The 13,327-nt window shown below is 42.7% G+C and overlaps 1 protein-coding gene across 1 annotated transcript; it reads left to right on the forward strand.

The window, feature by feature from the left end:
* Positions 1-1,485: 1,485 nt before the first annotated feature.
* ARPC3 (actin related protein 2/3 complex subunit 3) lies at positions 1,486-12,197 on the forward strand. Its single transcript, XM_004429990.3, has 7 exons — positions 1,486-1,606; positions 4,227-4,326; positions 7,741-7,817; positions 9,641-9,709; positions 10,816-10,942; positions 11,298-11,392; positions 11,882-12,197. Exons 1-7 carry the CDS (start codon positions 1,601-1,603, stop codon positions 11,942-11,944), a joined length of 537 nt encoding a protein of 178 aa, XP_004430047.1. The 5' UTR covers positions 1,486-1,600; the 3' UTR covers positions 11,945-12,197.
* The last annotated feature ends 1,130 nt before the right edge of the window (positions 12,198-13,327 follow it).

The following is a 13,327-nucleotide window of genomic DNA, read 5'->3' on the forward strand; positions in this document are numbered from 1 at the left end:
CACGTGATGAGTGGGCAACCTGGGGATGTGCTGTCCTGCCTGGGGACTTTTCCTGTGGCCTTTAGTGTATAGAAAGTGTGAAAACACCCTGAGCTCATGTTGCTACTTTTTAGAAATTTTATTGTCACATGAGAGGGGAAGAAAGAAAAGGCAACTTTTCATTCACCCTCCTCATTGCTCCTGGAGCTGTACCTCCCTGGTTTAGCTTCTGGAGAGTCTGGTTTGTCCCTCTGGCCAAGAAGTGAAAGGCCAAATTCCATTTCCTTCCCCTCTGAACACTGGGGTTTCAGAATGAATATGACAGTTCCAATCTTCAAGGATTTCCCTGTCTTGTAGGACAACCTGACGTGATTCTTCAGACAAATTTACTGGTGGGAACCAGGCACTGAGGATAAAATAGGAGCACTCAGAGCAGCAAGGCCCCTCATGGAGCTGAGGTGCTGGGCTCTTGAGACTAACCACAAACAAAGAAACCTGATAAGGAATGGGAAGAACAGAAAACAGTAATGAACTGGGGAGTGACTAAGGGATTACTTTGGGCTTGTTGTCAAAGAAGCCTCCTAAAAGGTACTATTTGGCCAGAGCCCTAAATGAGAAATCAGTTGTGGGAACATGGGGCAAAGTATTCCAGTCTGAGGGACTGGCAGAAGAAATGGCCCGAAGCAGCAATGAACTTGGTTTGTAACATGAGGTGATTTCTAGTAATAGGTTAAAAACGCCTGAGCTTTCAGTATCTTCCAGGCATTTAAGTTCTGAGCACTTTACATGCAATTCGTTTCATCATCACAAAACTGAGGTAAGTACTGTTATCTCCATTCTCAGGTAAGGAAACTGAGGCACAGAGAGGTTAATTAACTTGCCCCAAATTACACAGCTAGCAAGTATTAGAGCTGAGATTCAAACCCAGAGTCCACTTGCTCAACCATTACAGTACTGCCCCATTGCAAAGAATTGCAGTGCGGAGTAACGCACAAACCCCTTCTTCCCTGTGCTCGTTTCCCCGTTGTTAAAACCAATGGGTTGGGTTCGCTCACTCACTCAATAAGTGTTTATTGGTGCTTACTATGTACCATCACTGTTACAGGCGCGGGAGATACAGCAGTGAACAAAACGGACAAAATCCCTGCCTTTTTTACGCTCACATGGATGGGGAGACGGAGACAAACACCAAAAGTAAACTAGATAATAAAAGAACCATAAGAACTAAGGGAAAGAAGGGTGAGGCAAGGGGGTGGAGTGGGGTTGAATTTAAAATAGTGTGACGCAGGGAATGCTTCACTGAAAAGCTGATCTTTGAAGAAAACAAACGAGGTGATTAATCACTGGGATTCTGTAACTCCCAAACCCATTCCCACTGCGCACACGCCTCACGCATGCGCGACACGCGGCCCCTGCCTAGTGCTCGGGCGCCCCCTGGCGCCCCTCCGGATCCGCGCAGCCGCAGCAGCCAGCGGCGCGACAGCAAGCCCGGAAGAGCCGCGTCCTCCCCTCGCCCTCCCCTTCCGGCTCACTTCCGCCTACCCCGCCCGGGTCGCCAGACCGGAAGCGCCGCGCTCTAACCCGTCTTCCTTGTCTGGCTTGAAACCCGGGCGCTGCTGAGATGCCGGTAAGGGGGCCGGTCGGGGTGTGGGGAGGCGGCGAGGAATGGTGCGTGCGCTGAGACAAGCGGGCCGAGGAGGGCGGCGGGGAAGCAGGGGCCTGAGGAGGAGAGAGCGAGGGCAGGGGCCGGTCCCTTGGAGTTGGGGCGCCCGGAGCGTCGGCCGTGGGGGCGGGGGCGCGGCAGAGGGGGCCAGAGACCAGGGGCGTGCGGAGGAGGCTGCCCCGGCCCTTTGCACCCCCTTCTCCCCAGTCCCCATCCCTTCTCTCGCCCTTTCTGCACCCCGACTCCGGCAGGGTCCCCAAAGCCTCACTAGCGCCGCGAAGCCAAGGGCTGCGCTTTTATTTTTCATTTTTCAAGTCCAGGGTCCGGCTTCTCCTTTTCGCCTGCAGGCCCACTTCCTCCTCCGCCCCAGGGGGCGGGTCCCTCCCGCTGCCTGTCGTCTGCCAGACCCCGCTTCCCCGGCTCCTCCCCTGTCGCCCCGGCAGTGGCGGCCACCCCTGAGCCGCTGGGTTTAGGGCCCCAGAGCAGACTCGGGTCCGCGCCTGGTTTCCAGATGTTTCTGTTTTCTTGTGCATCGGGAGTAAAATTGATGGTGGTCTGATTGCTCTTTTTTTTTTTTTTTTATAATTTTATTTTTTTTCCCCCAAAGCCCCAGTGGATAGCTGTATGTCATAGCTGCACATCCTTCTAGTTGCTGCATGTGGGACGCGGCCTCAGCATGGCCGGAGAAGCGGTGCGTCGGTGGGCGCCCGGGATCCGAACCCGGGCCGCCAGCAGCGGAGCACACACACTTAACCGCTAAGCCACAGGGCCGGCCCTGATTGCTCTTAATTTCTGACAGCCAGCCTCTGGGGTAGATTTATCACCGTCATGGTCTCCATTTTGCAGATTAAGAAGAAGCTTCAAAAACGTGACTATTCATACAACAAACATTACTGAGCACCTGCTGCATACCAAGCACTGTTACAGCAGAGAATAAGGCCAACAAATAGCTCCTCTGAAGGAGTTTACATTCTAATGAGGGGACAGACAATAAACACGTAAACGTAAAGAAAATGAAGGAGATGGTTTCAGACAGTGACAAATGCTATGAAGGAAATACCAGCTGGGTAACAAGACAGCAGCTGCTGAAGGGGAGGGTGGAGGCTGCTTTAGGTGAAGCAGACCTGTGATGAAAAGGAGCAAGCCATAGTTACAAATGTATATTTTATGAATCCCATAGCTACCATTTGACTCCTGATGTGTGCCAGGCAGGCCCTGAGCTGCACACTTCATATAAATTATCCCATTTAATCCTCACAGTGACCCTAGGAAGTAGATATGTTGTTGTTTTCTCATTTTGCAGAGGAGGAAACTGAGGTTCAGAGAAGTTAAGTAACGTGCCTGAGGTTGCGCCCAAAACGGGTTATAAGCCGGGGACTCTAAAGCCCGGTGCTTATTCCAGTTGCATGTAGAGCACCCTGGACTTCCCTTGTGATTGCTTATTTAATATTTGTCTTTTTCATGAGCCTGAAAGTTCTTCAAGAGTGGAAACCATACTGGTCTTGCATCCCATTATATCATGGTGCCTTGGATGTAGAAGGTGCTTAGTAATCGTTTGGTGAATGAATAAATATATGAATGGGGCCCATGTTGCCTTACAAAAAGCCAGACATTGTGTAAAAAGCGGAACTACGAATCAGCCTACAAATTGCTCTCATTAATGTGATTTTTTTTTTCTCCTTCTTTAACTCACACCTGCTCTCTGAAGGCAGTATCTGTCTCTTCATTTTACAAATTTAGAAACAGGCTGAGGGCCGGCCCCGTGGCTTAGCGGTTAAGTGCGCGCGCTCCGCTGCTGGCGGCCCGGGTTCGGATCCCGGGCGCGCACTGATACACCGCTTCTCTGGCCACGCTGAGGCCGCGTCCCACATGCAGCAACTAGAGGGATGTGAAGCTATGGCATGCAGCAATCTGCTGGGGCTTTGGGGGGAAAAAATAAATAAATAAAATCTTTAAAAAAAAAAAAAAAAAGAAACAGGCTGAGAAGAAAAGTGATGTCTTGGTCAAAGACCAAGCCAGGAAGTGGCAGACCTGAAAAGCCAGTGCTTGGGTTCTGGCTTAATAGCAGCTAGGGCGTGGGTACCCCTGATTCATATAGTGTTTGCCTACTTCTATAGTGTAGATACTCCCACCAGGTACCAATGTGATGTTACTGAACATGGAACGGGAAGAGATGCCCAGTCACATCCCATTATATAGTATTTCCACCATAAAGATACAAAGACATAAATAACCTTAAGATCATAGACAATAGTGAAACAACTTTTAAAAATATCAAGTAGTGAATTTTGAGTATTCATTACCTTTGTTTTTAATACTATTTTTAACTGCAAATTTATATAATTTAATTTTTAATAATGGCTGTGTTCAACAACCAACTTGGCTCAAAATTTCTCAAAATTTAGCAGTCAGTTTTCATGAGCCAGTAAGAGCCAGCTCCAGCACGTCGATGCCACTATCCCTCTGCCCCCTCCCCTAGTTAATCTTGGGTGGGTTGCTCTTTTTTTCCTTTGAGGAAATGTTCTTGTCTGCTCTGCTGACGTTGCTCTCTGCTTCTGTGTTCTTACCTGGCTTGCCACCACAGGCTTACCACTCTTCTCTCATGGACCCCGACACCAAACTCATTGGAAACATGGCCCTGTTGCCCATCAGAAGTCAGTTCAAAGGACCTGCCCCTAGAGAGAGTAAGTTGAAACCCCTTTCCATTATTTTCAGATTTTGGTATGAAACATCTAGCAATGCTCTGATATTACCCAATCGGGGAAGTCCTGTGCCTCAGATTGCTCTTGTGTTTTCTTTTTTTTTTTTCTTTTTGTGAGGAAGATCAGCCCTGAGCTAACATCCGTAGCAATCTTCCTCCACTTTACATGGGACATCGCCACAGCATGGCCTGACAAGCGGTGCCTCGGTGCGTGCCCGGGATCCGTGCCCGGGATCCAAACCCGGACCGCCAGCAGCGGAGCTCGAGCACTTAACCACTAAGCCACGGGGCTGGACCCGCTCTTGTGTTTTCTATTTGCTTGGTGGATATTGCTTTCTAGACCTTTCAAGATCATGGATATATGTTGCATTTAGTAGGAAACTGTATTATTGCTGCTCATTTCTCCAGGGTATTCTATCGAGGGGGAAAAAAATGCTTCAGTCGTGACACTGTTCCTATCATCTGTGAGTTCTTTCAAACTAATCTAACACTGCTACTTCTGTAAAATGCCGTGTCTCTGTCCTTTCTCTGTCATCAAAATGGAAAAAACAAAACATGTTAACCTCTTCCTTATCTAAATCTGCTTCCTTTATTCATTCTTCAGGATCTTCATTTTTAGCAATACCTCCATCTTTTTTTTTTTTTTTAATTTTATTTATTTATTTTTTTCCCCCAAAGCCCCAGTAGATAGTTGTATGTCATAGCTGCACATCCTTCTAGTTGCTGTATGTGGGACGCGGCCTCAGCATGGCCAGAGAAGCGGTGCGTCGGTGCACGCCCAGGATCCGAACCTGGGCCGCCAGTAGCGGAGCGCATGCACTTAACCGCTAAGCCACGGGGCCGGCCCCGCAATACCTCCATCTTAAATCTTGAATGTTGTATCTAATATTACTCATTTCTTGTTGCTTTTCTGAATTTTATATCTTTGCTTTCTTTCTTGGTATTCACTTTCTTTTCCTTTTTTTTGGTAATCATTTTTTACTGTTCAGAAAGCTCCGTTCTTTTCAGACACTATCTGAGATTCTTCTGACACATTCTGAGATGTTCTGCCAACAGTGTAATTTGTATTATATTAGATATGGTTTCCCTGCACCCAGAAAGGGTCTGCACTGAATTTCGTTCATGGTTTCCAAGACCATGTTTTTTGTTTTTTGTTTTTGTGAGGAAGATGAGCCCTGAGCTGACATCCATTGCCAATCCTCCTCTTTTTTTTTTTTTCCCCTTTTCTCCCCAAAGTCCCAGTAGATAGTTGTATGCCGTAGTTGCACGTCCTTCTAGTTGCTGTATGTGGGACACAGCCTCAGCATGGCCAGACAAGCGGTGCGTCAGTGCGCGCCTGGGATCCGAACCCAGGCCACCAGTAGCGGAGCGTGTGCACTTAACCGATAAGCCACAGGGCCGGCCCCGCAAGACCATGGTTTTAATTACCAATTTTGTACTGACCCCACCTGCATTCCTCTGCCAGACTATTTGACTTGACCTCTTTTTCATTTAATTTTGTTTTCAACACCAGTTGAAAGCTCAGTAAACTTAATGAATTTGGTGAGTCACCACTGTGTCTTCTTGATTCTGAGATGAAGAAAAAAGGACAGATGGAAAAAAAACGAACCAAAAAGAAGTAAAATAGTATAAAAGAATTACAGCAAAGAAAAAAATGAGAATCAGCATTGGCCCAGATTCCTTGAGAAGAACCCTTTTTAGATCATTACAAAGTACTATATAGTATACCAGAAGATGCCATTGACTAAGGATAGAGTAAATCTAATTACCACCTTTGCAGTTCTTGGGCCCTTGAGGGAGAATGAGACCCCAAGAAACTAGATTTTCATTACCTGTTACTCTTCCCCAGGGGACTGGATTAGAACTGACTTGGAATTATGGAAAGTATAAGCTTGTGCTGTGAGCTAAATAACTATTAGCATTAAACAAATTAGTTTATTTAATCCAACAAATACCCTTTTGAACATCTTTTATGTGCCAAACACTCTTCTGAATCCTATAGCCTCTCCCCGATGACCCACGTCATTACATTTAGAAGAGCTAGCTGGTTCTGTAAACACTATCGAATCCTCTGAGGAAGTTTCTTTTTTGCAGATAAGAAAATAGAATTAGAATTCTGTGGAAATTCTTTAGCAAGAGAATGAGCAGGGATAAAGACAGCTGAATTACAGAGTAATAAAACTTGAGGATTACTTTGCATTTATGCTGTATGAGAGGGATAGCAGTCATGGAGAAGAAATATAAATAACTGTCTCTGCATTGCTGAGACCAGCTGCCAGATATCAAGACCCTGGGATTTTGACCTTTTTAAAATAAAAAAAGGAAAACAAAAAATTGCCAAAGAAATTGTGTAATGAGATCTGTCTTTGTCACAACAGTATTCCTGGCTTTTCTCAGTCTCTAGCCGTCTAGAACAGTTTGTACAAATATATTTTAAGTCAGTTTTCATAAAAAGAAAGATGGATGTGTGAACCCCACTGTGTTGAGGTTTTCTCTGAAACTATAGTATGTAAATTCAAATAAAATTATATTGAATAATTTTTATTTTTAAAAAAGTGTTTTGTTAAAGTTAGTCTGTGATGTCTCAGTCCGTTTTTATAAATGCACTGAGAGATCTCTGGAATGATGTTCACCAAATGTTAATAGTAGTTATTTCTGGGTAGTGAGATTAAGGTGACCTTTAAAAATTTTTTTCCTGTATTGATTAATTTATTTTTCTAATGAACACGTATAATTTTTATAAAAACAATAAAGCCGTAAGAACAAACTATGGGGCCGGCCCCGTGGCTTAGCGGTTAAGTGCGCGTGCTCCACTGCTGGCGGCCCAGGTTCAGATCTCAGGCGCGCACCGACGCACCGCTTCTCCGGCCATGCTGAGGCCACGTCCCACATGCAGCAACTAGAAGGATGTGCAGCTGTGACATACAACTATCTACTGGGGCTTTGGGGAAAAAAATAAATAAATAAAATTATAAAAAAAAAAAGAATATGGGCCGGCCCCGTGGTTTAGCGGTTAAGTGCGTGCGCTCCGCTGCTGGCGGCCTGGGTTCGGATCCCGGGCGCGCACCGACGCACAGCTTCTCCGGCCATGCTGGGCCCACGTCCCACATGCAGCAACTAGAAGGATGTGCAGCTGTGACATAACAACTATCTACTGGGGCTTTGGGGGAAAAAAAATAAATAAAATAATTAAAAAAAAAAAGAAGACTAAACTATATACTTATTTTTCTAGAGATTGTTTATGAAGGTTTTATATTTCAGCAGCCTCATTTTATTTTATTCAACTCTGAAACCCTTGACTATTAAGCTTGGATATATATTTTTTTGTAGCTTTGTTAGGTGTTATGTTTTGCATTTGGCTAATGTTTCTGCCTTCCTCTCCTTTTGTCCTGCTTAGCAAAAGATACAGATATTGTGGATGAAGCCATCTATTATTTCAAAGCCAATGTCTTCTTCAAAAACTATGAAATTAAGGTAAAGTACAGAGCTTGTAATATTTAGTTTAGTTTTCTGATAGGGATAATATCTACCTGGCAGTCAGGGTTGCTCTGAGAAGTAAAGTAAATGAGATTGTGTGATTTTAAAAATCCAGAACAGTGCCTAATGTTAGACTCTATATCAATATTAATTTCTCATTTTTTTTTTCCATGAGGGAGATTAGCCCTGAGCTAACATCCAATGCCACTCCTTCTCTTTTTTGCTGAGGAAGACTGGCCCTGAGCTAACATCAGTGCCCATCTTCCTCTACTTTATGTGGGACGCCACCACAGCATGACCTGACAAGCGGTGCAGTGGTGTGCACCCGGGATCTGAACCCGGGCTGCCAGCAGTGGAGCGCGTGCACTTAACCGCTACACCACGGGGCCAGCCCCAATTTCTCATTTTTCCTCCACAGTCTACACCAGAGGTGGGCAAACTACAGCTTGAGGACCAAATCTGGCACACTGCCTCTTTTTTGTAAATAAAGTTTTATTGGAACACAGCCACACGCATTTGTTTATATATTGTCTATAGCTGATTTCATGCCACAACAGCTTTGTTGGATAATTGTGATAAAGACTATATGGCCTGCAAAGCCTAAAGTATTTACTATCTGGTTCTTTACAGAAAAAGTTGCCAACTCATGGTGTAGACACTTCTTTCTTTATTCAGCGTTAATTCAGCACCTACTATGTGCCAGTCCAAAACTAAAAATCCCATATGCTGTGTTATTTTTTATATACTTCCTGTGTCTTGAATCTGCGATGGAGAAATAAAGAAACTTCAGTGACCCTGAGCCTTCCCTCAACCACCCTTTCTTCGTTTCTGCTCTGAGTTCTTGTGAGGAATGAGGTCAAGGGGAAGGTATAAGGAGGATGGCAGAAAAGGAGAGGGGGAAATGGAAAAAAAAAAAGTTTTCTGAGCTCCTGCTATGAGCAAGTTACAAGGAGTGTCAATAGATTTTCTTGATAATATTCAACAATTTGGAACTTTAACCTCTCGTTGCCAAATTTTGACCTTTTGGAATCAAACAGGGTGTGAAATCTTTATTTGTAGGCTCTTGGTCTACAAATTGTGGTCTAAACATTCTGTAATATTAAAGGAGTGTTTTCTGTATCTAATGCATGGTCTAAGTGTTGTGTTTGCAGTAGGTATAAATAAATATTATAATTCTGCCACATTTCCTTCTCTTCGAATATCATATGATCTTGAAAATAGGGAAATGTGTAGTTTTTTTTTTTTTTTTTTTTAACTAAAATCTGTATAAAATTTGACCTGAAGTACATGCCACATTTGATCAACATCCATTTGTCTTCTGCACATTTTCCTTTTGGTTAGATCAGGAACTGGGCTTATGGAGCTCTTCAAGAACAAGTCACATGTGAAATTATTACTTCCTCCTTAGGAGTCATGAATGTTTCTGTTCTCAGCAGAGATCCTGAAGTGAAAGTGTTTTTAAAAATTAGCCAACCATATGGTGCACCTCTGGTTTTCCAGGCAGCTTTGTTAACTCTCCTTCCTACACAGAGTGAGGGCCTGTTTGCACAGCTTCTCAGGAACCCAGGGGCTAGGGGAGCCGAGGCAAACAGGAGCAGCCACACAGCTCGGGGTGGAAGCTGGTGGCTCCCTCCCCAGGAACTCACAGAAAGGGGGCTTGAGAAGACTGCATTTGGAGAATGGGAAGTTGTGATGCTATAGTAACTATACTTTCACAGTGTTCAGTTGATAATCAAAAGACAAGGATTGAATTAATTTATTGCACACAATTGTTATGTTTTGATCAGCATTGTTTTTAAGTTTTGTTTTCCTCCCTGTAGAATGAAGCTGATAGAACCTTGATATATATAACTCTGTACATTTCTGAGTGTCTAAAGAAACTTCAAAAGGTAATTAAACCTGGATGATCATCTGTCAGGAAAACTAATTATAATAGGTATTTGCACTTGTTGAGACTTTAAGGACAAGTAGGAAATATTTCCTCTGACTTAGAGCATGGACTTAACAGTGGAGTCGTGAATCAGAAGAGAAGGTGGTGGTGGTTTAAGGCCTTGCGTGTGTTCTCCCAAGACAAAAATCTTGACCAAAAAACTCCTTTTAAGCCCTTGGCTCTGGGGTTCTTAACCTGGAGTCCAAGGATGGAATTCAAGGGTCCATGAACTTGAGTGGGAAGAGATTACATCTTTCTTTTTACTAACCTCTAACTGAAATTGAGCATTTACTTCAATTATTAATGTAGACAGTAACCCACAGTAGTATTAGCAATGCCTGTGACTTTTTCTCCACTAGAAATCACAGCATTTTCATATTACCTTTAGAGTTGAAGATATTTTGAAATTTGTTTACACTCATTACTACTTCAAAATTTAGTTATAAGCCCCTTGCTGGATCTTGTTATTTAGTGCATGAATTAGGAAGCACATTTATGACTACGTCATAAATTTGGGGGGTTTCTTTGTTTAGTGTTTTGGGGTTTTTTTGGTGAGGAAGATTGGCCCTGTGCTAACATCTGTTGCCAAGCCTCCTCTTTTTGCTGAGGAACAGTGGCCCTCGGATAACATCCGTACTCATCTTCTTCCATTTTATATGTGGGACGCTACCACAGCATGGCTCGAGCGGTGTGTAGGTCCATGCCCAGGATTTGAACCTGCAAACCGCGGGCTGCCGAAATGCAGTGAGCGAGCTTAACCCCTACACCACTGAGCCAGCCCCATAAATTTGGTTTTTTATTATTATAATTATTGTATTTCACTATAATTGGTTTCTTTTGTAATTCTATGTATTGTATCTTATTCATTTAAAACATTATTCTGAGAAGGGGTCCAGAGGCTTCACCAGATTGCAAAAGGGCCCCCAAAACATTAATAACCCAAGCCATAGCTACTTAGACTAAAAAACTGCAAATTGGATATTAGTATTTTCCCGTAAGATACTTGTGTGTGTATATCTCTGTCTATCCATATCTGTGTGTGTATATTTTTTTTTTTTTTTCCAGTGCAATTCTAAAAGCCAAGGCGAGAAAGAAATGTATACACTGGGAATCACTAATTTTCCCATTCCTGGAGAGCCTGGTTTTCCACTTAACGCAATTTATGCCAAGCCTGCAAACAAACAGGAAGATGGTAAGAACAGGGTCTCTCCCTCTCTCGCTGTGGCACAAGATTTTCTCCATTTGACCTTTTACCCCCTCCTTTTCTTGTCTTGATTGATATACAGATGAAGAGTGGACTCATTGGCATGTACATTATCTTGTCACTCTCACAAAAGATTCTTGGCAACAAGTATAACATGTAGAAAATCTTTTGGACCAAAATAAATATAGGTATAAAACAGTTTGGACTGTCGTTTCTATTTCTTATCCTTTTTTAATGTGTAGAAATGTATTGCCAGGGTCAGTGTCCAGATCAGCAACCAGCACATTTGGGGTGCATTCTCAAATACGGTTTTTTTCATTGTTCTGCCTACTCTTTATTTTAGAAGTGATGAGGGCCTACTTACAGCAGCTAAGGCAAGAGACTGGACTGAGACTTTGTGAGAAAGTTTTTGATCCTCAGAATGATAAACCCAGCAAGGTAAGACCCTCTCCTTTGCCTGTTTAAGTTGATAAATCACCTTTTATCCTGTAGCCACCATTAAACACACTAAGGTCTTCCATTGCGAGAATACTTTTAGTTTCTGCATTGCAGTATTGTTTAACTTTGAGTATGTGCCTTGTACATAGTAGGTGTTCACTGAAATTGCACTGAATAATGAATTGCATATAATATAAAATTATCGTTGCATGTCGTTATGTCAGGACATTGTAAGCCCACAGAACAGATTCTTTGTGTGAAACATCTTGAATGCATTGCATCTGTTTTGTAGTTGTAATTTTGAGTAACCTGTGAGTTACTCAAAAAAAAGAAAAAAATTTTACGTGTGCTTTCAAGGAGTTTATGATATAAGGGCTGCCAGACTAATATTAAATCTTGTTATTAAGTAAATTCATGTTCTGAGCTTACCTTGAACTTGCATTGTGATTTGACCACTGTTGTTCATTCTGTTTTGTCCCCTCTTGTTAGTGGTGGACTTGCTTTGTGAAGAGACAGTTCATGAACAAGAGTCTTTCAGGACCTGGACAGTGAAGGGAGCCTGGGCAGACACTGTCCTCAGCCGTGGGCAGCATTTCACAGCAAGATGTACACAGTTCTTTGCCTTTATTTCATAAAGTTTTATACAGAAGAGAGAAGAGAGCATGTCTTTACTTGAAGAGCTCTTTATCAAGAATTTGGTGGGGGTGGGGAGGAGAATGGGTTGTTGAAGGGTGATTTGAAATTTTCTGCAGTATTAAGTTGGTCCTTAATAAGTAATAATAATAAAGAAGCTTCTACCATTCCATATTAGAAAACCTTTGCTTGTCTTTGACAGTCACTTAAAATTTTTTATGAGATAATATTCCCTCTTTTAAAGTGTACAATTCAGTAGGTTTTAGTATATACAAAGTTTTGCAACCATCGCCACTAATTTCGGAACATTTTAACCACCCCAAGAAGATGTACCTGTTCTCTTTAGCAATCCCGCCCCCTTCCTGTCTAACCCCCTCCTCTTAGTCCCTGGCAACCGCTGATCTGCTTTCTGTCTCCATGGATTTGCCTATTCTGGACATTTCACATAAATAGGATCATATTACGTGGTCTTTTGTGTCTGGTTTCTTTCACCTAGCATAATGTTGTCAGAGTTTGTCCATCTATGTATCAGTACTTCATTCCTTTTTTTTTTTATTATGGGAATACACATAACATTTACCATTTTAACCATTTTTAAGTGTATAATTCACTGGCATTAATTATATTCACAATGTTATGCAAACATCACCGCTATCTATTTCCAAAACTTTTTCATTACCCCAAACGGAAACTCTTAACTGTTAAACCCCTGGTAATTGTAACCCCCGACTCCTCAGTAACCTCTAATCTACTTTCAGTCTCTGAATTTGTCTGTTCCCGGCACCTCATATAAATAGAATCAAACAATATTTGTTCTTTTCTGTCTGGGTTCTTTTACTTTGCATAATGTCTTCAAGGTTCATCCATGTTGTAGCATGTGTCAGAACTTCATTCCTTTTTATGGCTGAATCATATTCCATTGTATGGATACACCACATTTTGTTTATCCCTTCATCAGTTTATGGATATCTGGGTTGTTCCACTTTTTGGCTATTATGAACAATGTTGCCAAGAACATTCATGTACAAATTTTTGTTTGGACATGTTTCCATTTCTCTTGGTTGTATACCTACAAGTGAAATTGCTGAGTCATATGGTAACTCTATGTTTAACTTTCTGGACAACTGTCAGACTTTTTTCCACAGTGGCTGTACCCTTTTATATTCCCACCAGCAACATGTGAGGGTTCTAATTTCTCCACATCCTCACCAACACTTACTTGTTTATAGCCATCCTAGTGGGTGTGAAGCAGTATCTCATTGTCATTTTTACTTATATTTCCCTAATGACTAATGATGTTGA

This window comes from Ceratotherium simum, chromosome 35 (genome assembly GCF_057802395.1).
Source record: "Ceratotherium simum simum isolate JZ-2026a chromosome 35, ASM5780239v1, whole genome shotgun sequence".
In the NCBI taxonomy this organism is placed as follows: Eukaryota; Metazoa; Chordata; class Mammalia; order Perissodactyla; family Rhinocerotidae; genus Ceratotherium; species Ceratotherium simum.